The 26,937-nt window shown below is 49.1% G+C and overlaps 1 protein-coding gene across 2 annotated transcripts; it reads left to right on the plus strand.

Moving 5' to 3' along the window:
• Nucleotides 1-8,683: 8,683 nt before the first annotated feature.
• On the plus strand, nt 8,684-24,027 carry LMNB2 (lamin B2). 2 transcript variants are annotated; one of them, XR_014520998.1, is made up of 12 exons: nt 8,684-9,368; nt 10,693-10,829; nt 14,986-15,142; nt 16,179-16,304; nt 17,110-17,280; nt 17,562-17,687; nt 18,069-18,289; nt 18,454-18,742; nt 18,867-18,974; nt 19,285-19,404; nt 19,582-20,085; nt 20,370-24,027. XR_014520998.1 is itself a non-coding variant. In XM_083483845.1 (12 exons), exons 1-12 carry the CDS (start codon nt 9,129-9,131, stop codon nt 20,659-20,661), a joined length of 1,842 nt encoding a protein of 613 aa, XP_083339971.1. In that variant the 5' UTR covers nt 8,686-9,128; the 3' UTR covers nt 20,662-24,027. The 2 variants fall into 2 exon arrangements, 1 of the variants encoding a protein (XP_083339971.1); XM_083483845.1 differs by having other exon boundaries at nt 8,686-9,368; nt 19,582-19,686; nt 20,620-24,027.
• Nucleotides 24,028-26,937: the final 2,910 nt, after the last annotated feature.

Raw genomic sequence — 26,937 nt, forward strand, 5'->3', positions numbered from 1 at the left:
AGCACTGAGGACAGCCTGCCTCTTGCATTGGGCGCTGGCCTGACCTTTGGACAAATGTGTGCTCCAACTTAAAATAAGGCTGCTCAAGAGGCTGTGATGGTTTGGCATCATTCAGCTTTGATAAGACACTGAGCCAAGGAGGTTTAGCCAGTGTTAGCCCTACTCTGAGTAGACCCATTGGAAATAATGGACATGACTATGGTCCATTAATTTCAATGGTGGGTACAAGCCAAAGCACCAAACTGCAGAGGAGAAGCCTGGATGGGGCCTGAAGACAGGAGTAAATTGGCTTAGAAGGAAGGCAAGGGATGGCAGAGGGACCAGGACAGGAAAGTGCCTCAGGGCATGTGGCTGGAGAAAGGGGGCTTCCTTGCAAACCGTACCCAGTGAAACTGAATGTTGGGGGATTCAGGGCAGATATATTGCAACAAATGGGCAGTCAGGATTTTTGCGGGGGGGGGGGTGTTACTTGGTTGGGAGGACTTTTGTTAGGGGTGATTGGTTAGTTAGTTAAGTATTTCTATTGTTTTACTGTACAGTGGTGCCCCACAAGACGAATGCCTCGCAAGACGGAAAACCCGCTAGACGAAAGGGTTTTCCGTTTTTGAGCTGCTTCGCAAGACAAATTTCCCTATGGGCTTGCTTCGCAAGACGAAAACGTCTTGCGAGTGTTCCGATTTCCCCCCACTTTCCCCCCTTTTCCTAAGCCGCTAAGCCGCTAATAGCCTTTTAGCCGCTAAGCTGCTAAGCCTTTAATAGCCGCTAATCCACTAATAGCGCTAATCCGCTAATAGGGTTGCTTCGCAAGATGAAAAAACCGCTAGACGAAGAGAATTGCGGAATGGATTATTTTCGTCTTGCGAGGCACCACTGTACTTGATGGGGTGGGACAGCTGCCCCCTGCCCTTTGCACATGTTGCAGCCCCCCTGTCCTGTGCACATGCTGCAGCACATGGTGAAATGCTAGAATTTGCTTCTCCAACAGCCAGAAATGACCAGGCGCAATTTGGAGAACTGCTTTAAGCTGCGCTTTGGCAAATCCAAAGGCTACCAATGCCTCCTGGCCACAAGGGTTGACGCCATCCGGTGCCAAAGATTACAGAGATTTATATAAGTTGAGTGGGGGGAGAGTTGATGCTGCTACGCTGCTATGTTTGTGCGCATCTAGTTGGCCCCAGTGGCACTCTCAACGTTGGACTAGTTGGGGGGGCACCTTTGATGTCCAGCTGCATATGCCCCCCCAAGAAAGCTCCCTCGCCCCTGATAGCCTAGGAAAAGCAGGTGTGGAGCCAACTGTCAAGCAGGGAGGCCAAATGCTGGCATGGAAAGCAGAGGCAAGCGGATGTCTTTGCTTGGCCCAGCATGGCAGGAAGCCGCCACCGAAGGCTACTTCCTTATGGAGGAGCCCAACTGCGGGACAGTGAGCCTGGTCCCCACCAGGAACCACCCACCCCCGTGCAGCCTGTGAAACTGTTGCGAAAAGCACAATTTGCACACCAAGACAAGCCAACCCATGACATAAGCCTGCCTTGCCCAGGAGAAACAGAAAGCTGCTCTTGCAGACTTTGGGGTGGGGGAACAGGCCGAGGTTGGCCCTGTGACAGGTTGGTGCCCATCAGGCACCATGTGGAATTTTGCTGCGCACTCAGCTCCCTTTTGCTGTCTTGACGCAGCAGATGGAGCTTTGGCAGGCAAAACTGTGGGGATGGACTCTGGGGGTGCTGTCCTCTGCACAAGACCAGAGGGACCTTTTGCACAGCACTCCTCTTGGGGACATGACTGCTCTGCCAGATCTCTTTTCAATCAGTAATCTCCAAGGCTACGCGATGACCAAATGCAAAGATATGATATCAATATACACTCTTTATATAATAGGAAATAAAACCAAATAAACATGTCTTATAAGCCTCTAAAAGTCTTTGAAGACTATGCAAGTCTCTGAAAGAAACAATGTATCAGATTCTTATCTGGTGAAAACAGGCTGTACAGCTTAGTTTATGAAAGTTTTCACCAGATAAGGTTTTATGTTTTCAAGAGAATCCATTAATCATAAGTTTTCTGTTTATGTGATTTCATACTATATAAAGAGTGTATATTGATATTGTATCATTGTCTTTGGTCATCGTGTTGCCTTGGAGACTACTGACTATTGTTTGCAACACGGGGGTTAAATTGTTAGGTCTCTTTTCAGGGCAGGTTGGCAAGCAGAGCCGGCATTCACCATGCACTGCTCTCCTTGGCAAATGCAACCCAAGCGCCTCTGTCCCCAGGACATCTTCTTTCGGGGGACCTGTACAAACTCCTTGACAAGAGGGCAGATCCTGGACCAAGGAGCTCCCTCTGCTCCTCAGTGTCACACCCACCAAGCGCTAGGCGGCTGCGCCTGTCCTCCCCAAGCTAAAGTGGGTGAGCCTGAGCGATTCAGAAGCTGCAGGGCGGAGGGATCATAGTTGGAAGAGACCCCAAGGGCCATCGAGTCCAACCCCCTGCCAAGCAGGAAACACCATCAGAGCACTCCTGACATATGGTTGTCAAGCCTCTGCTTAAAGACCTCCAAAGGAGGAGACTCCACCACACTCCTTGGCAGCAAATTCCACTGTCGAACAGCTCTTACTGTCAGGAAGTTCTGTGCAGTTCTGAACAGTACCATATATCTAAGACCATAAAATTCCTATCACAGGGACTTCCGGTCGGCGCCAGCGTTAATGGCGGTCCTCTTTCCGAGCTCCGGAGGAGGACTGCTCTGCGAGTTCGGGTCTGACCTGCTACAGCAAGCGGGGGACCCCTAAAATCACAGGCACGGAAGCCTGTGAACAAGGAGACTCGGTGGGCACCAGAAGCGCCCCCCCTTACTGCAGAAAGAGCCTTTTTAAAGGCTCCGGAACGGCATCGGGAGAGCGCGGTGCTGAGAGTCGCTACCCAGCCCGCAGGGTGAAGCCGCGTCGCCATTGACGGAGAGCGCCGATTCCTTCCTGTAAATTTTGGACTGGAAAAACCCGTGAGTAAGACTGAACATCTATTTGAAACCAAAGCTTACACCTGAAATTTGGCTGAAAATGGGGAAGGTAAAAATTAAGGAAGTCTGCCTTCCCCCGACTGCATGACAGTTAAAGCAACGGAAATTTTAAGCTGCATCCGTATGAAGTATCCTTTGACTATTTAAACCTGACATTGGACCTAGATTTCCCCTCTAGCAAGCAGGGCAGAGGGGAGGAAAAAAGAAAGGACATTAAGAACCTGCATGATTTACCTAAAAGAAAAAGCCTTCTGCTGTCTTAATACCCTGAAACGGACTGCCAAATAAGACATTAGGGCACTGAACTGCCTTTAAACTCTTGGGAAAGTTACATGGTTGAAGTTTTCTTTGATACAAAGTTTTAAGACTTGGCTGCTACAGTATATTGGAGTGTGCTGAAAGAATATCTACTGGAAAAAGTGTCACACCATATACTTTCAAGCCTCCTGATATACTTGTTTTTAACTTCTTTGTTTCCTCACTTGGACATTTTGTTTTGCTCCCCCTAGAGGGCTTAAAGTAACGGTTGTAACAGTTTAAGACAGTGGGATTTTCCATCAGGGGACTGTTTCTGTGGGAACGTCCTTGGGACATGAGTGGCTCAGCAGAAGAGATAACCACCAGAGCCAAAGCTAAGCAGCAACAACAGCAACAACAGCAACAAAAGAAAAGAGGCTCAATTACAGGTTTAGCTCCTACAGGAACAGCAGGACAAGAAAAAGTGACAGCTGCTTCCATGGAGTCAGTGACACAGGCGTTACTTAAGATAAATCAATCCCTGGAGACTTTGACAAAGCAGAGTACAGAAAATACACAGAAATTAACAGAACTAACAGCGAGATTGGACTTGAACACAAAAAGTGTGACAAGTAACACAGAATCTATAAACAGGTTGATTGAAGAAAATTCTGCAACACGTAAAATTGCAGAGGAAGCCAGAAGCATTGCCGGAGCGACACAGGAGAAGCTAGAACCGATTGCTAAAAAGGTTTATGAACATGATGCAACTTTGTCTTTGATGGAATTACAGAGAAAGGAAAGAAATCTGAAATTAAGATTAATTCCCGAGAGCGAAGGAGACAACCTGGTGGAGTTCCTAACACAAAAGTTTGCTGATTTTTGGGAAGATTTGAAGGAGGAAGAATTTAAGATAACAACAGCATTCAGATTGGGCAGGAGACTGAACAGAAAGACCCCGAGGGATTGCCTGATTACCCTTAGATCCAAGGAAGAAAGAGACAAAATACTAAAACTACATTACGAAAAGGCCCTGGAAATTGAAAATTCATCTATACAAATTTTCAAAGACATCCCTAAATATATTTTGGAGGTGAGAACCTTCTATAAGGATCTGGTCTACCTGCTGAAGAAGAACAACATCCCTTTCAGGTGGGAGTTCCCACAAGGATTGTCCTTTAACTATAAGGGAAAGAAGGTGAAAATAAAGACAATACAAGATAAAGAGAAGTTTTTGGAAAGAAATCAAGAGGACCTACAGAAGGGAACTGTGGACCCAATTGCAGAACAAAGGAGAGCACTAGATATTCTGAACCTACCGTTTGGACTCAACCCACCACCATCAGAGGAAGAACAACAACTTGGAGCGGTTGGAGGAATAACGGAAAAGTAACAAGATGGCCCTGCAGTTCCTTAGTTGGAATTGTAATGGGCTGAACATGCCTTTGAAGAGACGCCAAGTGTTTCATATTTTGAAAAGAGAACAATTGGACCTGATATGCTTACAAGAAACCCATGTAACCAGGGCACACAGGAAATTACTTATAAATAAAAGACTAGGACAAGAATTTATTTCATCGGACAAAGTTAAGAAAAGAGGAGTTGTGATTTATGTAAAAGAGAAATGGGCTCCAAAAATGATGTTTAAAGATGAACAAGGAAGATACCTGGCAGTTGAAATACAAGTACAAGGAGAAAAAATTTTAATAGTTGGAGTTTATGCACCAAATGAAGGTAAGGCGGAATTCTTTAAGAAGCTCCACGAAACTTTGATGGACTATTTGGATTACAATGTAATAATTATGGGAGATATGAATGGTGTGGTTTCTACAAATATGGACAAGGCACAAAGACTGACAATCTCAAAGGAAGGGAGACTTCCGAAGACCTTCTTTGAAATGACTGAAAATATGGACTTAATAGATATATGGAGAACGAGGAACCCTCTTGAGAGAGAAGGAACATTCTTTTCTCAAGCAATGATGACCTGGACCAGAATTGATCAAATTTGGATCACTAGTGGGATGGCTCCAAAGATTAAAAAGGTAGAAATCTGCCCAAAAACTTGCTCCGACCATAACGCCGTGAAGATGGAAATGAAACTTACAACAACTGGTCAATTTAGATGGAGGATGAATGACACCCTGTTTAGAGACAAGGAGATCCACATGAAGGCCCAAAAAGCTTTAAAGGACTATTTTGAAATAAATCTAAAGGCCGATGTGGAAAAAAGAGTGATCTGGGACGCAAGTAAAGCTGTGATGCGAGGATTTTTGATTCAACAAAATTCAATAAAAAAGAGAAAGCAGAATGAGAAGAAGGAAAAGATTTTGGAAAAGATAAAAGAAGGAGAGAAAAAATTAAGATCAAAACCAAAGTCCCAGGAGATTTTGAGAGAGATTAAGCTATATCAGACACAATATATGGAATTAATGAATCAAGAGATTGAGTGGAAGATAAAGCAAATGAAACAAAAGATATTTGAATCGACAGATAAATGTGGTAAACTCCTGGCATGGCAATTGAAGAAAAGGCAGAAACTAAATACAGTTACAAGCCTAGAAGTGGATGGAAAGAATATATCTAAACCCAATGAGATTAGAAACTGTTTCTTGAGCTATTTTAAAAAACTTTATTCTCAAGGGCCACAAAATGAAGAGGACATAGATGAATTCATTAATAAATACGGATTACAAAAAATCTCTCATCAAAGCAAGGTGGATTTAAACCAGAGAATAACAGAACAAGAGATAGAGGGTGCCATTCAGGACATGCAACTGGGCAAATCTCCTGGACCAGACGGACTGACTTCCAGATATTACAAAGTTTTGAAGGAGTGGTTGGTTCAACCGTTAAAGGAAGTCTGCAACGAGATTTTAGAGGGAAAAAAGGCACCAGAGTCGTGGAAAGAAGCTTATATTACACTCATACCAAAGACAGAGACTGAAAAGACTCAACTTAAGAATTACCGCCCAATATCATTACTTAATGTGGATTACAAAATTTTTGCAGACATTTTGGCAAAAAGATTTAAAAGAGTGTTGATGGAGAAGATTCATAGGGACCAAGTAGGCTTTCTCCCAAAGAGGCATTTATCGGACAATGTAAGGAACATAATAGACATTTTGGAACGCCTAGAGGTGAACATAAACACCAAAGCAGTGCTGATCTTTGTGGACGCGGAGAAAGCCTTTGACAATATTTCTTGGAGTTTTATGAAAAAGAATCTTCATGGGATGGGGGTAGGCCAAGGATTTGAAAATGGTATGGGTGCGATATATTCTGAACAAAAAGCTAAGTTGATTGTAAATAATGTGATAACTGAGGAACTTAAGATAGAAAAAGGAACACGACAGGGGTGCCCAATTTCCCCATTGCTTTTCATTTCTGTTCTGGAGGTGTTGCTGAATATGATTAGAAATGACCAGCAGGTTAAAGGTGTACAGGTCGGAGTTAAGCATTACAAGTTAAAGGCTTTTGCAGATGACTTAGTATTGACCTTGCAAGAGCCAGACACTAGCACGAAAAGGGTGTTGGAGATAATCCAACAATTTGGCCAGGTAGCCGGATTCAAACTGAATAAACAAAAAACTAAAGTATTAGAAAAAAATTTAACAGTCATGGAGAAGGAGAAATTCCAAGAAGAGATAGGTTTGACAGTGGTTAAGAAGGTGAAATACCTAGGGGTTCATCTGACATCTAAAAATTTGAACTTGTATAAGGACAACTATGAAAAATGTTGGTCAGAAATTAAAAAAGATCTAGAAATATGGTCAAATTTGAAACTGTCAATGTTAGGCCGAATTGCAGTTATTAAGATGAATGTATTGCCTAGAATGTTATTTTTGTTTCAAACTTTGCAGATTCTCGACAAGATGGACTGTTTCAAGAGGTGGCAGAAAGACATTGCGAAATTTGTCTGGCAGGGCAAAAAGCCCAGAATAAAATTTAAAGTACTTACAGATGCAAAAGAAAGAGGGGGATTTGCCCTGCCGGACTTAAAATTGTATTATGAAGCAGCAGCGTTTTGCTGGCTGAAAGAGTGGATGCTCCTCGAGAATACAGATATCTTGGATTTAGAAGGTTTCAATAATACATTTGGTTGGCATGCATATCTATGGTATGATAAAATCAAAGTGCATAGGGCCTTTAAAAATCACATTGTTAGAAAAGCGTTGTTTAATGTTTGGATAAGATATAAAGACTTGTTGGAAAATAAAACCCCTAGATGGCTGTCACCTTTGGAGGCTAAGGCATTGAAGAAACTCAATATGGAGGCCGGATGGCCAAAGTATTGGGAAATTTTGGAACAAGATGGAGATAAATTGAAATTAAAGAGTCATGAGAAATTGAAACCTAAAGTACAAGATTGGCTCCATTATTATCAAATAATGGAGGTTTATAAACAAGATAGCAAAATTGGCTTCCAGGTGGAGAAATCAAAATTAGAAACTGAATTGTTAGAACCCAATACCAAGAATTTGTCAAGAATGTATAATTTGCTGCTGAAATGGAATACACAAGATGAAACCGTTAAATCGGCTATGAATAAGTGGGCACAGGACATTGGTCATAACATCATGTTTGCTGACTGGGAATGGTTGTGGAACACCGGTATAAAATTTACGGCATGTAATGCCTTAAAGGAAAATATTATGAAAATGATCTACAGGTGGTACATGACCCCAGTCAAGCTAGTAAAAATTTATCACCTGCCTGACAATAAATGTTGGAAGTGTAAAGAAACTGAAGGTACTTTCTATCACCTTTGGTGGATGTGCCCGAAGATTAAGGCTTTCTGGGAAATGATATATAATGAAATGAAAAAGGTACTTAAATGTACTTTCCCTAAGAAACCAGAGGCCTTTCTCTTGGGCATAGTCGGCCAATTGGTGTCAAAGAAAGATAGGATCTTTTTTATGTATGCTACGACAGCAGCAAGAATACTTATCGCAAAGTATTGGAAGACACAAGATCTACCCACTCTGGAAGAATGGCAGATGAAAGTGATGGACTACATGACATTGGCTGAGATGACTGGCAGAATCTGTGACCAGGGGAAGGAGACGGCGGAAGAAGAATGGAAGAAATTTAAAATCTACCTTAAGGACTATTATAAACTTGATGAATGTTAGAATGTCGAGGTTCTGAGAAAGAAAGGGTTACAGCGATATAATATTAGAATGAAGGAAAGATTAAGAGGACAGAGGCTTGACGGAACTATTTAGAAGTTGCTGAAAAACTTTGGACATTGGGATACAGAAAGGGGAGGTATGGGGGAGTCTGAGAAACAAGGTTTATGAAAAAAAGGTTATGAAACTATACATGTTTGTATGTCTTTTTATATGTTTGTACTGTTTTAAAAATTTTGTAAAACCAATAAAAATTTATATATATAAAAAAATAAAATTCCTATCACAGGGACAACGTGGAGAAGGGCGCCCAAAGAGGAGGCACGGGAGGAGGAGCCAGCCTCGCTCGCTCTTTCCGGGGAAGGCGGGAAACTTCATCTCCACCAACAGACCACTTTCATTGCGCTATAACGTGTCTCTTAAACTTACGTACCCAAACAAACAAACAAACGCGTTTCGAGGCGAGCGCGCGAGGAGAAAACACACAAAACCGCCTCCAGGCGACAAAATGGCGGCTGCGAAGGCCATGAGGGAGAGGACTAGGTTCCCCAGGGTGCTTTGCGGAAGGCCCGCGAAGCTCCGCCGCCTCCTCTGATTGGCCCGGGCGGAGAACTCGATTTCCCGTGGTGCACCGCATGAGGCGGCGACTCCTCCGAGCTTGGCGCGCGGGCCCGCCATTTTGTGCCGCCCTCGCTCTCGCCTTCCCGCCCAGTGCCGGGCGGATTGAATGAGGAGTCGCCGCCATGTCCTCCTCTCCGCCTTCGGCCGCCCCTCCGGCCCCCTCCCCGGGCACCCCCAGAGCGCCGCCGCCGGTCGGAACCCCTCTGTCGCCGACGCGCATCTCGCGGCTGCAGGAGAAGGAGGAGCTGCGGCACCTCAACGACCGCCTGGCCCACTACATCGAGCGGGTGCGCGCCCTCGAGCTCGAGAACGACCGGCTGCTGCTGCGCGTCTCCGAGAAGGAGGAGGTGGTCACGAGAGAGGTGCGCTACGGAGGGAGGAGGGGCGGCCTACCTGGCCGGGCTGTTGTGCGAGAGTCCCGCCCCTCTGGCGGCCCACCTCGCGGGGCTGTCGGGCCTCGGGAGGGGTTCGCGAGGGCGACCTCGGCCATCCAGCGGGTCGCGACAGCCCGGCGGTGGGGGCGAGAAGAGCCGCCGCCCCGGCAGCCTCGCTTCGCCACGCCAGGCGGATCTCCATTGCTGGCGAGGTCGCCCCGAGGGCATCTAGCTCACCCCGGGAGTCCCAGGAGCAGAAGGGGCGGAACCTTCTGGAGGTTTCCTAAGGGGGGGGGCGTGGGTGTGCATGTGTGCTGTCCTCGGGGATCGCAGGATCTCCCCTCGCGTCGGTTTCTCCCCGCTGCCCATCCCTCTCAGCCGCTCCCTCCCGGCTTCTTCCCGCCAGAGAAGCTGCTGCCTCTTGTTGCTCCGCTCCGCTCTTGCTCTTTCCTTCCCTCCTCCTGCCTCGGGGCTTGGGTGAGAGAGCTGGTCGAAAGCGCTTGGGAGGCCCCTCTTACCCCAGCGGCCTCCCAGAGCCTTTTCTGTGCTGGTCCCTTCAAAAAGTTCGGAAAGCCTGGTGGGACAAGAAAAGAAGCAGCAGCTGCCTCCTTTGTCGGGAGGCATCTGTCATCGCCTGCATGCCCCTAGCTCAGCTGCTCCCTTGCTTCCTTCCAGCTTCCTGCTTGAGCAGAGATGGGGACCCCATGGCCCTGCAGGTGGGGCTGGGCTTCCCGCTCCTCTGGCTGTGGACAAAGCCTTGTGGCAAAGTGTCTTGTTTCCTGGGGCAGCCTTGAGCTGTGCCATTTCAGAGCTTCAGTTCTGCGCACGGATGTCCTTGGCCTCCCTTCCAGAGTGGCTGGAATATGGACAGAACTCTCGCTTGGTCTGCTTTTCCCAAGGCGTCCAAAGCGCTAAATAAGGACCCAATCCTATTGCTAGGGCAACATTTCTTTTTAGTGGTTGGCTGAGCACTTCATGTTGCTTTTAATGACACTGAATCATTCTATGGGCAGGACCCCCCAAAATGGCAGAGTTGCTGAGAGGTAGGCTGTTCAGAAAGGAGCAGGAAGAAGCATTTCTGGAGAAATAGGGGCAGGAGGATGAAGATAATAGATGTTGCTGCTCTGGGAGGAGAAAGTGGCTCCCACACTGCTCTTCTGCTGTGGCCTTGGCCTCTCTTGCCCCTTTCCTGCTGTGGCCTGGGGGGGGCTCTTCTCCATGCTTTGGAGGGGGGCAAATGGCACCCACCCTTCTGCTGCTCTTTATATTCCCCAGAGGCTGGTGGGGGTACCTGATTCTCCCCTCTGTGCAGGTGACCGGCATCAAGGCCCTCTATGAGTCAGAGTTGGCGGATGCCCGGAGAGTTCTTGATGAGACGGCCAGAGAGAGGGCCAAGCTGCAGATTGAAATTGGGAAGCTGCGAGCAGAACTTGATGAGCTTGCCAAGAGGTAAGGGAAGCCATGCTGCCAGGATGCTTAGGCGTGAGCATGTCTGGGCCGGAACACGTGTTGCACACAAGCTACTGTGATGTGCTTGTCCCCGCCCACCAACTGCAGGGGAAGGAAGCAGGGTGGAAAACCCTTTTCAGGCCACGAACCACCTTCTGAGGGAGCTGCCTGTGGTGGGAGGGGCTGGCCACCCACAGATCAGAGATTGCTGCACACACATGTGCACACACTCCTCCCCCCACCTTTTTGTGCAGGGAAGGGAAGGCATTCTCACAGTGTGAGGATGCTTTCCACCCAGGGAGAGATTCTCAAGGGACACAGAGAGAGATCTGGAGGACTGAATTTGGACCCAGGCTTCCCAAGGCTGGTCTTGAGACTATCTGCTTTCCCTGCCTGCTGCTTTCCAGCAGGAAAGCATTCCCTCTCCTTAAATATTGTGGAAAGAATCTGGGGGGGGGGGGAGCAGGCTGGAGAAAAGGATGCTAAGAGCCCACCACCCCACACATACACTGTTTTTTGCTCCAAATTACACCCCCATTCCAGGAGCTGCTTCCCTGCAGAAGGTGTGGCTCTGGAACTGTTTGCTGCACACCTTTTGCGTGTGACATGAAGTTAGGACCAAAGTTCTCACAAGCTCTTGGTGAGTTCGTTAGCCAGCCTTCATGCTGACATGGGGAATAGAGTTGGGACCCAGTGGGTGCAGATCTCCGGTTTTTTTCCAGGAATCCACGTTGAATGAAACATTCTCTGCTTGGAGTTAAAGTTGAAAGACAATGGAGCATGGACGCTAGGGTTTATCCAGGGTTAGTGTTGCTTAGAGTAGACCCACTGAAAGTAAAAGACACGGCTGACTTTGGTCGTGGGTCTCCTCTGAATAAAACTGAGTTGCTGACAAACCATTGACTTCTCCCTGGTGTAAGTTTGGCTGCTCTGCTTGTGGCGAGTGCCATTTTTACTGTCCTGGATATGAGCTTTTAAAATCCTGCGCTCGCTCAGTGGTTTGCTGCTGCATCTGAAAGTGAAATTCTGCTCTGGTCAGCTGCCAGATGCTTAGCATATCAAGGTCTTGCTTTCTGCAAACCTGGAATGAGGCTCCAAATACTTTGCCCTCTGCCTTGCATTGCCTGCGACTCAGATCAGATATTGGTTGGAGGTTCTTTTGCGCTTAAAACAAAGAAACATGCACTTTAAAAATGATGCACATGTTACTTGCAAGGTCCTTCCAAATCAGTCCTCTGATGTGATCTTGCCTTCCTTTTTTTAAAAAAATAAGATTTTAATAATAGTTTAAAAAAATACATTAAGATCATAGAATCATAGAGTTGGAAGAGACCACAAGGGCCATCGAGTCCAACCCCCTGCCAAGCAGGAAACACCATCAGAGCACTCCTAACATATGGTTGTCAAGCCTCTGCTTAAAGACCTCCAAAGTAGGAGACTCCACCACACTCCTTGGCAGCAAATTCCACTGTCGAACAGCTCTTGCTGTCAGGAAGTTCTTCCTAATGTTTAGGTGGAATCTTCTTTCTTGTAGTTTGGATCCATTGCTCCGTGTCCACTTCTCTGGAGCAGCAGAAAACAACCTTTCTCCCTCCTCTATGTGACATCCTTTTATATATTTGAACATGGCTATCATATCACCCCTTAACCTCCTTTCTGCTAATCTCGCTTCCATTTCCCTCAAATCTCGTTTAGTTGCTGGGTGGTCATCATCTTGAAGGGGTGTTGCGGTCTCAGCGCTATTTGCCATCTCCCTGGTTGGTGTCCTCTCAATCTCCTTAATGGTTTTGGTTTGAGTCTACTTGGCGTCCTCTTGGAGTAGGGCGTGTTGCGGTTAGGAGTTGTGGTGGTGATGGTTCCTGGATGTTGTTGGGTTGCTGAGCTGAACAGGCGTTGTTGACTGGTGGCTTTTACAGAGCGTTCGGGGTAGGTGGCTGTTTGTGTCGAGTCTAGGCTGTGTTTTAAGAACTTCTCTGGGGTTCACATGGTCACCTCAGCAGTGCCACCAGAGTGGGGGGTAGGTAAGCTGACAGGTGTGTAGACCAACAGACAGACAGTCGCATAAAAAGGGGGTGGGTTAACAGACAGAGATGCCAGAGACCAGAGGAGTGGGCCAAGGGAAAAGTGTGTTTGAGGGGGGTTATTTGTGGGTGCACCCATGTGTACACACCTGCACACTTATATATGCTAAAGGGATACTAGGGTCCAATGAAGGTAGAAGGCGGGGTTAAGAACAGGAACAGACAAAACAGAATATAGGCAAAGGGTGGAGGGAAAAGAGAAAGAAGAGAAAAGAGAGAAGAAACAAAGAAAAGGAGGGAAGAAGGGGAGAGTAGAGTAAAAAGGGAGGGGGGAAGACAGAAAGGGGGAAAGAAAGAGAGAAGAAGAAGAGAAAGTAGAGTAATAACAGTGGTTATAGATTGCAGTGATTTAGCTATAATATGAGAGGGGAAAGTATACTACAGTGGTATGTGTGTAAGAGTGTATGTGTTTTCTTTAAAGAGAGGCGGGAAAGGGGGCAGGGATGTAGAGAGGGAGGGGGAGAGAAAAAGAGAGAAGGAAGAGGAGACATGTGAAGAAGAAGAGGGGGTGGGGAGGGAGAGGTAACTGTAGCTGTGGCAGTGGTGTGGGGAAAAAATTTGTTTTAAAGGAGGGGTGGGGGGGGAGAAAGGGCTCCCCTTCAAAAACAGACCGACACACAGGCTCTCCTTCTTTCTTTTTTTATACTAATTTTTATTGATTTTCAAATATACATCTAATTCCATATCATTTTTTTCCACAAATTATCTCTTTTGGACTTCCTTCAGCTTCTCTGACAATCATACATATTTATTTTTTGATTACACATTCCCTTATTTAGTATTGCCTTTAAGTATACCCTCCCAATCATATTTCATTTTGACAATACTCCTCAAATTTCACAGAACTTCTTGAAACCCCACCAGCGTTGTTTGCTCATCACATATACTTTTCAGATACTTGACAAATTTTCCCCAGTCCTCGATGAACTTTTGGTCACGTAGATATCTGATCTTCCCAGTTAATTTGTCCAGTTCTGCATAGTCCATCAGTTTCATTCTCCATTCTTTGAGCGTCGGTAATTCCTCCTGTTTCCATTTTTGGGCCAATAATATTCTTGCTGCTGTTACTGCGTATTGGAAAAGTTTACAGTCCTTTCTATTTATTTCATTTCCTACCATTCCTAAAAGAACAGCCTCTGGTTTCTTTACAAATGTATATTTTAACATCTTTTTTAATTCATTATATATCGTCTCCCAGAAGCCTTTCACTTTCTTACAATCCCACCACGTATGATAGAATGTCCCTTCTTTTTCTTTACATTTCCAGCACTTATTACATGTCTTAAACATTTTCGCTAATTTTGCCGGTGTAATGTACCATCTGTATACCATTTTCATAACATTTTCCTTTTTATTTTTTTATTTTTTATTATTTATTTTTATAACATTTTTATTGGATTTTCAGATTTTATATAGACACGCAATACACAACACAGACACACAACCACAAACATGCATAATTTCATATCCTTACTTTCTTAACCACTTAACATTTTCCTTTAACGCAGTACATGCTGTGAATTTTAAATTTTCCTTCCATACCTTAACCCAGTCATCAAACTGTATATTATATCCAGATGTCCGCAAGCCTTGCGCGCCCGGCGGGAGCTCCCAGGCTCGCAAGGCTTGCGGATAGCAGCCTGTTCAGGGGTCGGGGGAAGCTCAGACTTCCCCCGCCCCAGCCCCGCGGCTGGGGGGGGAAATAATTTTTTTTTATTCATTCCCCCCCCCCCAAAAAACGAGGTGCGTTCTATGGGCCAGTGCGTCCTATAGGGCGAAAAATACGGTAGTTTTCCTGTCACCCTTTGTGTGCGTGTATATATGCACGCGAGAGAGACAGAGGTCACATGTTTGCTATGCAGGAACACTTCCCTTGATGTCTGTCAGTTCGGCTCTAATTGCTAGAGGCAGAACGACCTGGTGCTGCAATGCTTTGAGGAGGTGATCTGCCCATAGCCCCAGGGTGAGGAGGGGCCAGATCTTGCAGGAGTTTGTTACGACTCAAGGAGTTTGTTATGACTGTTTGTTATGACAGCAGAAGCTGCTTTTGAGTCTTCCTTTCTTTCCTTCCTTAGCTACAAAAAGAAAGATGGGGAGTGGTCCACATCTCAGGGCCGCATCAAGGAGCTGGAAGTCCTCTTCCATCGGAGCGAAGCAGAACTCACGGCAACCCTGACAGAGAAGCGCAACCTGGAGGTGGAGGTGGCCGACCTGCGTGCACAGCTGGCCAAGGTAAAGGGGGGGGGGTTTACCACAGCAGAGGCAGAGAGCATCCTGAGAAGCAGCAGGGAAGGGGCCATCTGCAGTCGCTCCATAGGCATCATCTTCATCCCTGGTTCCTGATTTCCTGATCCCAGAATAGCCCGGCTGCGGGTCAGCTGTGTGCAAGGGCCTCCCTTGTCTCTGGGCTGAGCTCCTGCTGCTTTGAGTCTCTTGCTGATGCTAAGATGCCAAAATGAAGTCCCGGCTCCAGGTTCCTTGGCTCCGGTAGTCTGGCAGCGTAAGGAAGCCAGAGGCTGTTTCCCTCATGGCCTACTTGGAACCATGGGAGTCCTTGGCTGAGTCCTTGGGGTTGCCCCAAACTTGAACAAGGCCTAAGAAATGCTGGGGTTTCAGCACCTGCCTGTAGCCAAAGGGACATGTTGGCAGGTTTCATCCCCTCCCCCCACCATTTCTCACTCCAGGAGCTGTGTGGAAGCTGTTCCTCTCTGGACCAAATTATTCTTTGTCCGGTGCTGAAATTTGTCCTCCTGTTTGCTCTGATGGTGCTAATGTGCCACATGAGGCTCATCTTGGACGGGGACAGGGCTTCTCTAGGAGTTGCTGACTGCTGGTGTCTGTTTTGGGGGTGGAGGCACACTATCTGCGACTCCGCCTACATGGTTGAAGTGTAACTCCTTCCATAAGGAGTACTCATAGTCAGTATTTGCATGTCTAAATTGGGAGGCCAGTCTGCGGCAGTGCTGCCAACAGCATAAGGTGCTGTGTGAAGTGCCTTCTCAGAGCCCCCAGCCACCCTGCTTGGTTGCATCCAGCAAGGCTGCGGAGGCCTTGGCTCTGAATGGGCTTGGAAAAGGCACAGTCAGAATTAGGCCCCAATGCAGGTGCTAGAACTGCATGTGTGAATTGAGGCTGACCATGTCTCGTGTTCAGCCAAGAGGTTGGGCAGGCAGTGGGAAGTGTGCAGGACCCATCTCCAGCACGACTCGCCTGGACATTTGGACACTTGCTCCCCTTTCACACTCTCTGCCTTCAATGCCTTTCCCAGTCAGAAGATGGTCACGCTGTGGCAAAGAAGCAGCTGGAGAAGGAGACTCTGATGCGGGTGGACCTGGAGAATCGCTGCCAGAGTCTGCAAGAGGAGCTTGACTTCAGGAGGAACATTTTTGAAGAGGTAGAACCTGCTGCGGCTGCTGGGTTGCTTGGGCTGCGGCTGCCATTGGGTGGGGTGGGGTGAGTGGGCAGGGAGGGAGAGGAGACAGGGCCCCCTTCTCCATCACAGTCCTGCTGGGTTTGAGCTGTGAAGGAGAAGGGTCCCTTTGAGCATGCCAGGGAAAAGTAGCCACCTATCCTGCTGTTGTTGTTCCTCACATTTGCCCCCACCAGGAGCGTTTTCCCTGATGCCTTTTTTGCTCTGGTCACCAGGGAGCAGGGTGTGCACCCAAGGAGCTTCATTCCTTTCCTCTGAGTCCCTCTCTTATGCTGGAGGCACTTGTGTGACCCTGTATTGGCGGTGGGGGAGCAGGAGTCCCTCCAGACCCCAGCTGGCAGCTCAGAGGTGCAAAGGGCTGGCTTGGTCCAGCACCCAGATCACTCCCCAGCCCAGATCTTGGGGCTGGATGTGAGGTGGGGACGGTGGCACCTGATGACTGGATTTCCTGGATGTCTGCAGTGGGTCATGCCCACCTTTGGGACCTGCTGCTTTGGGGCTGGGAGGCAGGAGACCTCTCCTACCACCCAATTCCCTCTTGAGGTTTCCCTGCATTTTATGAATCTTCCTGGAATAGGCATTTGCCAGTACTCTCCACCCCAAATGGGTGTGAGAAAGTGAGTGTGATGATGTACTTCTCAGTCTTCCTGTTGTGTTTGGGCTGGTGTTTCCTGGACGGGGGCCTTGAGGGGTGGTCCTTGAGGGCCTTGGTTCCTGCAAGGGGTCTTGCGAGCCTGAGCCCTGGCCTGGGTTTGCTCCCCACTCCCAGGAGGTGCGGGAGACACGGAAGCGGCACGAGCGCCAGTTGGTGGAGGTGGATAGCAGCCGCCAGCAGGAGTGCGAGTCCAAACTCTCCCAGACGCTAGAAGACCTTCGGCGGCAGCATGACGAGCAGGTCCGGCTCTACAAGCTGGAGGTGGAGCAGACCTACCAGGCCAAGGTGAGGGAGGAGGCAGATGCTGAGTGGGCTGGGAAAGGCTTGGCGTGGGAGGGGGCTGCTGTCCATTTGGCCTTGCACTCCTTCCACGTCAGTGGCCAGGAGTGCTTCTGGGCAGCTCTGTTCAAGGGGCTTCAGGAGCTCCCTCCTCCTGGAATCTGTTGCTCTCTGTGGTGCTCCTTGGCGTTGGCGGCTGGGAGGAGAGTGCCCAGTGCTCTGTACAGCAGATCTCCAGGCAGAAGAGCCCTGGGAGCAGCCTGACGCTTTCCTCCATCTCCTGTCAGCTGGAGAATGCCAAACTCTGCTCCGATCAGAACGACAAAGCTGCCAGTGCTGCTCGGGAGGAGCTGAAGGAGGCACGCGTGAGGATTGAATCCCTCAGCTACCAGCTTTCAGGGCTGCAGAAGCAGGTGAGGTAAAGGCAGCCTCTCACACGCCCTTCTGCCTTCCAGTCTCAGCTCTGGACTGCCTGGGGCTGTCCTGGTCTCACAAAGCTACCTTGTACTACGTGTGCCCTTTTATACCTCCCAGAGAAGCTCCTGTGTTTATTTGTAGTAACTCCTTTCAGCTCAGGAGTGTTTCTCGTATGGGATTGTTCAAGTGTTCCTTTCCAGTCGATTGTTTCTGATCCAGGCCTTCCCTGTGGGGTTGGCCCTGCCCTTGGGCTGGGTGAGGGAGGGGGTGCTTGCACAGTGCTTTGGCCTAGCCCCCCTTTCCTTTCACAGTGCCCTTCCACCTGGGAGGCTTTCCTCTCTCTGGGTCCCAGGCCAGCGCTATTCTTTCTCCTGCAGGCGAACGCCGCAGAAGACCGGATACGGGAGCTGGAGGAGCTGATGGCTGGTGAGCGAGAGAAGTTCCGGAAGATGCTGGACGCCAAGGAGAGGGAGATGACAGAGATGCGGGACCAGATGCAGCAGCAGCTGATGGAGTACCAGGAGCTCCTGGATGTCAAGCTGGCCCTGGACATGGAGATCAGCGCCTACCGGAAGCTCCTCGAAGGGGAAGAGGAGAGGTACGGAGGGAGGAAGCAGGGAGAGAGAGGAAGGAGCAGAGCGCACATGGGTGCTACTCTGTGTTGGGCAGTGGCGCCAGCAGCTTGGTTCTTTGGCTGGATGGGCTGCAGGCCCTTCCCTCACTTCTCTTGCCCGCTGACCCTCGCCTGCCTTTCCCCGCCAGGCTGAAGCTGTCCCCCAGCCCCTCAGCCCGTATCACTGTCTCGCGGGCCACCTCCTCGTCCAGCAGCGGCATTTCCGCCACCCGCTCCTCCCGGGGGAAGCGGAAGCGCCTGGAAATAGCAGAGGAGCTCTCTGGCAGTGGCTCCAGCGGGTTGGGCACCAGGAGCAGCAGTGCCAGCAGTAGCAGCGCCTTCCAGACTTCCCAGCAGGCTTCTGCCAAGGGCAGCATCAGCATCGAGGACGTGGACCCAGAGGGGAAGTATGTTCAGCTGAAGAACCGCTCTGACAAGGTAGGCTGCGGGAAGAGAGGTCTTGGCTCTGAAGCCCTGTTGGAGCCTTCAGGCTTCCCTCCTTGGCTGGCCTGGCCCTGGGGCTGGTTTTGCTGCTCCCTGAGTCCCGCTGCTTCTCCCTCAGGATCAATCTCTTGGGAACTGGAGGCTGAAGAAAAAGATTGGTGAGGGAGAAGAGGTGGCTTACAAATTTACCCCAAAATATGTCCTCCGGGCTGGGCAGGCAGTCACAGTAAGTCATGGCTCTTTCCTCGGGAGAAAAGGCCTCCTCATTGGAAGGGAGGGTATTGGTTGCCCAGTATCCAGAGACCTGCTCACACTCTGCCCACCTTCCGTGCCCAACGCAGAACCTCCTTGGTTGTTTCCTGCAGCCTGTGGAGAAAAGGCTCCCTGCGACTGGGGGGTGGTCCCTGCAGGAAGCCCAGATGCCTCTGCCACTTGGAGGGCTGGCCATTGGGGTCAGCTTGGAGAGCTGCTCCCACTGGCGTGGTGAAGGATCAAGGGTGCCCTGCCTGTGAATGAGGGAGTCTCTTTCTTGCTAGATCTGGGCAGCTGATGCTGGGGTGGCCCACAGCCCACCTTCGGTCCTTGTGTGGAAGCACCAGACCAGTTGGGGCACCGGGACCAGTGTCCGCACCTACCTGGTGAACTCTGATGGAGAGGTAGGTCCTCCGAAGGGGGGCGCTGCGGGTGGGGGGTGGAGGTGCTGGAGAAGCCAAATAGTGAAGAAAAGGTTGCCTTGCTTTTGATGCAAGGACATGACAAAGAAGCTGCCTTTGAGCATTCACTGAGCACCTGCTACACTCAACCTGAGCTGTGTTTCTCCTACTTCTTCTCAGGAAGTTGCTGTGAGGAGTTTGACTCAGTCATCTGCTGTGCTGCAGGACAACGGGGAGGAAGATGAGGAGGCAGAGTTTGGGGAGGAAGACCTCTTTCACCAGCAGGTAGCTGGAAGAAAAAACACTTCCACCCACCCACCAAGGGTAGAATCGATTGGGGCCTAACTGCAGCCATGGTTTGGGGGTGGTTCCAAGGAGACAATGGGGTACCTTGGTCTCTCCTAAGGGGCAGCTGCGCTCTCTCTCTCTCTCTCTCACACACACACACACACACACACACACACACACACAGCGAGGCTGAGCAGCTTAGGCCCAGCCTTTTAGTTATCAAAGGTAACTAAAGGAGTTGGGAGTTGACTCTGCTCAAGAAGGGAAAGTGAAGAAATTGGCCAAGTCAGGAGTCTCTTCCTCCCTGGTGTGGCAGAGGGAGCGTTCCTGGGTCCTAACTCATTTTGAAAAGGGGAGGACTTGTGAGGGTAGATTCTGGGAGGGAGGGAAAGAAAGGTTGTTTTCTGCTGCTCCAGAGAAGCGGACACGGAGCAATGGATCCAAACTACAAGAAAGAAGATTCCACCTAAACATTAGGAAGAACTTCCTTACAGTAAGAGCTGTTCGACAGTGGAATTTGCTGCCAAGGAGTGTGGTGGAGTCTCCTACTTTGGAAGTCTTTAAGCAGAGGCTTGACAACCATATGTTAGGAGTGCTCTGATGGTGTTTCCTGCTTGGCAGGGGGTTGGACTCGATGGCCCTTGTGGTCTCTTCCATCTCTATAATTCTATGACTCCCAGCTGCTCATCTCTGCTGTGGGTGGTGCCAGGAGCTGCTCTTCTTTCCTTCCTGCACCCAACTGGCTGTGGCACACACCCCCTGCCTCTCTCTAGGGTGGTCGGTCCCCAAGTGGTAGAAGCTGCTAAGAGGACAGCTAGGCTGAGCTCTATCCAAGTTGCCTCTCTGATCTTTAGCCGGGGCAGGAGAGAGGGTTCTGCCGGGGCCACCTGGGGAGCTTCCTGATGCCCCTCCTTCCTTCTCTATCTCCAGGGGGATCCCAGGACCACCTCCAGGGGCTGCACCGTCATGTGAGAGGAAGGGAAACCATCTCTGCTCGTCTTTTCTCCTTTTTTTGCTCTGCCCAGGGACTCTGCCCAGAGTCACTGAAACTATTTTTATACATTGCATATGATCACTCCTTTTTTTCTTTCTTTCTTGGAGATGGTTCCTTAGTAAACTTCTTAAAGAGAGAACTTGAATCAGCCAGAACTGCCACCATCTTTTGAAGATTTGCTTTCCCTTTGCAATGCCCATGGTCTACTTTGTTGTCCTACTTGCAAGCCAAAGAGTGATGCAGCTCCAGGAGTTTCCAGGGAAGAGAAAGCATGGCTGAAGTTGCCACTCTGGAGTGGACCGTCTGCTTCTGTGGCCCTCCTGTTCTTGTACTGGGGGGAAGTGGTCAAGCAGTGACCCTGGGTGTAAGCCTGCCTGTGCCCTCAGGGGCAACCCCAGTGGTTGTGCAGATAAAACCAGGTGGCAAATGTGAGGATTAGTGATCTTTTCATGCCATTGACCCTAGGTGTGCCTCAGAAGGCCTGGAGCTCCGAAGACAGAATGACTCTTGAAACAGTTTGGGCAGCTCTGTGGAGCATGGAGGTCTCAGAAGCTGAGATGAAGTGAGAAGCACTGATTTAAGGCAAGGCTTGTTTGAAGTCATTGCAGAACTTCCTCTGCCTAAGTTCTGCTGCCATGCTTTCAAGCAGGGAACAATCCTAACCATGTCTACTCGGAAGTAGGTCTTGTTGATTTCAGTGGGGCTTACTCCCAGGTAAGTGAGGTTAAGATTGCTGCTTCCTTGCGAAATGACCCTAGAAACAGGGTTGTATCAAATCAGGTCAAAGGCCCACTGAATCCAATGGATGCAACTCACTTGAAGGCCAGCCCTTATGAAGTCTAGATTTTGTGGGAACTGTTTCTGCCCTCAAAATCCAGAGTTGAGCCCTCACACAAAACGTGTCGGATGCTGAGATTCCGCTTGGAGGTCTATGTTGCTCTGTCCTCTGCAGTAAAAAACCAGAAGCGACTTGTCTGCTTGTCTTGCCACTGGAGACCAGTGGTGGGTGGGGATGTGGGACGTCTTCTGCCGAGTCCCTCTTCCTTGCAGCTCGCTCCACACTGCCCAGAGGGGGCAGAGGCAAGCTCAGTGTTGCACTGTGAGCAGTGTTGCCCCATGCCTCAATGGGTCCCTCCCATTGGGCAGCCTTGCAAGTTCCAGGGTGCTTTGTTTGGAAGGGGAGTTTAGGGAAGATGCTGCCGCTGCTTACTCTGCCCTGATCTGCACCACCTCCCAGAGTGAGAGGACAAGGTATGGGCAGGTAGGTGATAAGTATTTGGAGCAGGTGGGCAGTGACCCCCTCCTAGGGCAGCTCAGCTTCTCCCCACCCCACCCTTGGCCTTGCAGAATCCTTGGCACAGCTGTTCTCCACCAAAGAAGCTGCCTTGGCTGAGCAGCACCTGTCCAAAGGTGGTGTGTGATGTTCTCCCGGCAGCCCTGGATCCCCTTGAGGGGCAAGCAGGGCTGCGTCTGGGGCAGAGTTAGTGGCGCCAGCAAGCAGCATATCCCACTTGCAGCAGTGAGGGGTCAGAGCTCCTGCCACCCACTCCTGGGACCCCAGGGCTCTGATGCTTTTAGTGGCACGTGTACAGAGAGGAGATACAGCCCTGCAGATATTCTGGTTCATAGGGTCTTGTGGGGAGCGTGGGACGGTTGCCGGGCAAGGCTTTGGTGCAGAGCAAGTTGGGTGGGAATGGATGGGTTGGGGAACAAAATGTCCTACTTTATATTTAAAAATAAAAACAAAAAACCCAGAGGTAATAATATTCCACAGGTATTTTAATGATGCCACGTGGTAGAGAAGCATATTAGATTTAGAAGTTGAACTCTGTTTCATGGAGCCACTTGTGGAAAGCACTTCTTTTGGAAGTATGGCTTCTGCCTCCCCTTCTACCGCATGACGCTCCTTCTGCTCAGCTTGACCAGGGGCTGAGGGTGTTTGCCATAGACATTGCCCTCTTGTACCTCTGAATTCTGTTTCTCAGGTCTGGCTTACAAGCTTCTTGGCCACCTGCTGTGCTCACAGCTGCTCTTCCAAGGCCAGTCTCCTTGTTCCTGTGAATACTAAAGATGCGAAGGTGCAAATGTGCTACTGGGCTAAGCAGGCTGCTCTTCTTGTGCTGGCCTGAGCCAGAGGGGAGGAGGAGGGGGGTTCCTGACTGCTCTGCAAAGCTGAGCCAGGGACCTGAGCAGAGTCCCCAAGTGCTGCTGTTTGCCATGCACTTAGGGTGGCCACCGGCTGTGGAGGGCACCCTCCTCTTGGTCTCCCTGAACCCCCCCCCCAAACCGCCATTCCAGAACAGTTGCTGTGAAAATGCCAAGGCCAGTGTCAACTGCTCCTTGCACTGTCTCCCTCGGTCTCGGGCTGTGTCAGGGAGTGCAGAACCCAGAACCAGGAGCTGAGCGCTGTGAAAAGCCTTCAAAGGGCCGAGCCCAGCAGCGTCCAGCCTTTACGATCAGGACGACCTTGGCTAGGGTCCCACAAGGTTGATGTCCCTCACCTCACTTTGAGTTGTGTTCAGCCCGGATGGATCTCGTCCCACCAATCCAGTGGTCCCCAAATCCCACTTTCTGTCTCTAGGTGGGAGCCCATCTGAGAGGCCAGTTCCCTCCCGGCCTCAGTTTCCACTCTGTTTGCTCCCACTGGGGAGTGGAGGTGTTGGGCTGCAACCTGAGAGACAGAATGTTTGGGGGCGGGGTTGCCCTTAGAAAAAGCAAATTTATATTCTCTCTGAGCTGTTATTCATATATGGTTATTAGAAAATTTTAATGCTGCCTTGAAATGCTAAAGTCTAGAGAGCAAACCCTTAAAAAGATGTGGAAAACCTCTGGGTTGCTTGCTGGGGGATGGGGGTAAGTCTTTGCTTCTCACCATAGCAGTAGGATGACTGAGCATGTTTCCACTTCCTGGTGTCTTGGGCAGACTGCTCTGTGGGCGAAACACATCTGCCTGCCCCATGCCCTGTCAATTGACACTAAATCCACAAGCAATAAGCTATTTGAAACTCTAAAGAAGTGTTGCAAACTGCCTCTCTTCATTCAGAAAGGATTTCCTTATTATAACTTTTATTTTTGTAGAGTGAATTTCTGACTTGCAGGTTTTGTTCATGAAGCAGCTGTTCTGCATGGTGGCAGGAAAGACTCGGAGTGCATGCTGCGGAAGAGATGGCGTTGGCATTGCCCATCCTTTGGAGGAAACTGATCTAGACGTTAGCATTTCAAATTTGTTTTGCTTTATTATGGATATGCATGCCAAATTCTGTCTTTTTCAAGGATTTGTAATATACCTTTTCTGACCAGAAACCTTTTGTACGAAACACTCCAATAAATGTTTTGCATTTTTACCTGGTGTCATTGTGGTAAACTCCTGTGAGGCAAAGGTTTTACTAGTATAGGTTATGATGTTAGGGAAGCTGAGCCTCAGAGAGACGGGCTAACTCACAGCCACCAAATGTCTTTGTGGCTTCAAACTGCTGTACCAAAAGCCAATTTCTCCACAAAGGAGTGGTGAGCAAGAAAGGTTTCTGTCCAGCTTGGATGGGTTTGAATGGCAAGGGTTTACCATGCACACGTAGGAATATCCCTGGCCAGCAGAGCAGCATTGCATGCAAACTGGTTCTGTGCGCACTGTTCTTCAGCCTGATCCAGCAACAAGGGGAGCACATGATCCAGCAGTCTGGAAATTGAGGTGATTAGGACTAGAAATACTGTTATGCTGTCAGTACAAGGGTTTAAACACAACCCCCTTGTCCCTTAGAAATCAATGTTTGGCGTGCCCCCAGTCCTCTAACAGATTGATGATATTTCTGCAGCAACATCTTTGCCACTAGTAGAAGAAATTGTAACTTGGTCAAACTTTGAATAGTTTTGGCTTAGGCTTATGCTTAGGGTTAGGCTTAGAGTTAGGGTGAGGACCAGGGTTAGAGCTAGAGGTAGGGTGAGGTAGGGTTAGGGCTCTCATTAGGGTTGGAAGAAGAAGAGTTTGGATTTGATATCCCACTTTATCACTACCCTAAGGAGTCTCAAAGCAGCTAACAATATCCTTTCCCTTCCTCCCCCACAACAAGCACTCTGTGAGGCTGAGAGACTTCAGAGAAGTGTGACTAGCCCAAGGTCACCAAGCAGCTGCATGTGAAGGAGCGGGGAAGCGAACCCAGTTCACCAGATTACGAGACTACTGCTCTTAACCACTACACCACACTGGCTCGCCACTGGTTGGACGTGGAGCTAGGGCTGCCCAGTAGGGTTGGGGTCAAGGTGAAGGTTAGTTTAGGGACAGGGATAGGGTTGGAGCTAGGGCTTTAGAGGTTTAGAGTTCGTGTTAGTGTTAGGACAGGGCTATGGTTAAGGTTAAGGTTTGCTTTAGGGTTAGGGCAAAGGCAAGGGGCTAGGGCTAGAAGTAGGTTTAGAGCAGGGGTAAGTAACTAAGGCCCATGGGCCACAAGCGGCCCACGGGGCTTAACTGGCCCACGAGCTGCCCCCGAACCAAGCCACCCGCTCAGCGAGTCCCCGCATGCTGCGCAAACCAGCGCGGCATGGGTACTCACTTCTGCAGTGCGAAAATCATGTCTGTTCAGACACCAGAAATGTCTGCTGGAAATCACAGGCGTGCGTGTGCGCTCACATGCGCATGCAATCCAGTCCACAGAGGGATCTCCGCTGGAGTGAACCAGCCCAGGTGAGGTAAACCTTGCTGACCCCTGGGTTAGGGTTAGAACGAAAGGGCTAGGGCTGGAGCTAGGGTTAGGGTTAAGTTTAAGGTTGGGGTTAGGGATAGGGATAGAGCATTTAGAGTTGACTGCCCAGCAAAGCATTCGGCAGAGAGCCTACAGTAGGGGTGCCCAAAGAGGGCTGGATTTCATGAAGGAAAAATTCATGAGGGCCGACCAAAATTGTTGACACCTCAAATTCAGGAGACTGGTGGTGCAAGACGCTTCGTTGGAGCAGCTGGAGATAGCTGTTCGTTTTGGTAATAAATCCTCCTTTTTAATCACCTATGCTTACTGTGTGATCAAGCTGGGAAGCGGGACTCCTGACATTGATGCCACAGAAAGAATACAGTTTGCCAAGAGAGCAAAAGGTTGAAAATTCTGCTCCATCACCCGCTGCTGTCACCACAATAAAAGTGACAGCTGCAGTGCGCTCCATGGAGGCTGACCTTTCCTCCACCGCAGCACCCTCTGTCCCCCATGCAGCCTCTTGGGGAAAAAGGTGCTGCTGGTGTCCTCTCCCCCTTAGGGAGGAAATGGCAGGAGCTGCTCTCTAGGGTCTCCAGGGGTCTGCACCCGCCTCACATGATTCAGAGTGGACCCCTTACCTACAAAAGATGAGGCCCTTGAGTCCCCCTTCAACCAAAAGATGAGGGTGATTTGATTCTCCCACTTCTTCCCGATGGAAATCTTCACTCCTGCCTTATTTCGTGGTGGGGAGGCGCCATCTTGTGGTTTGCCTCAGGTGCCAAAATGTCTTGGGTCATTTCATTCCTGGTGAGAGGGACACGAAGTGGCTGTTCCTCTCAAAACACTTGTTTGCTTTTGGTTTATTTCACTTCGTTTTGTGTTAACGCTAAATGAAGTGAAATAAGCTCAAACAAAGCATATTTGTCTTCTTTCTATGCATGTTGACCCAAAAACACATTTTGCTTTTTTTGGGCTTATTTCACTTCGTTTTGCGTTTTTGGGGTGAATATGCATGCACACTCAAAAAACACGAAACAAAGTGAAATAAGCACAAACAAAGCTTATTTGTGCTCGATCTATACATATTGAACCAAAAAACACGTGCTTTGCTTTGTTTGGGATTACTGTGCTTTGCATTTTGGGGTGAATATGCATGCACACCCAAAAAACACGAAATGGAGTGAAATAAGCCCAAACAAAGCTAATTCGTCTTCTTTCTACGCAAATTGACCCGTAAAACACGTGTTTTGCTTTGGGCTTATTTCACTTCATTTTGTGTTTTTTGGGTGAATATGCATGCAATGACTAATTTTAAGCCATGACACCCCTTCTGTTTCTTATATGCATAAACCCAGTTTTGTCATCAATTCATTATGGCATGTTCCTGGCAACGGCTTGGTAAACAAATCAATACAGTGGTACCTCAGGTTAAGAACTTAATTTGTTCTGGAGGTCCATTCTTAACCTGAAACTGTTCTTAACCTGAGGTACCACTTTAGCTAATGGGGCCTCCTGCTGCCACCGCACAATTTCTGTTCTCACCCTGAAGCAAAGTTCTTAACCCGAGGTACTATT

The sequence above is a fragment of the Podarcis liolepis genome (assembly GCF_965112155.1).
Source record: "Podarcis liolepis genome assembly, chromosome: 18".
NCBI lineage: Eukaryota > Metazoa > Chordata > Lepidosauria > Squamata > Lacertidae > Podarcis > Podarcis liolepis.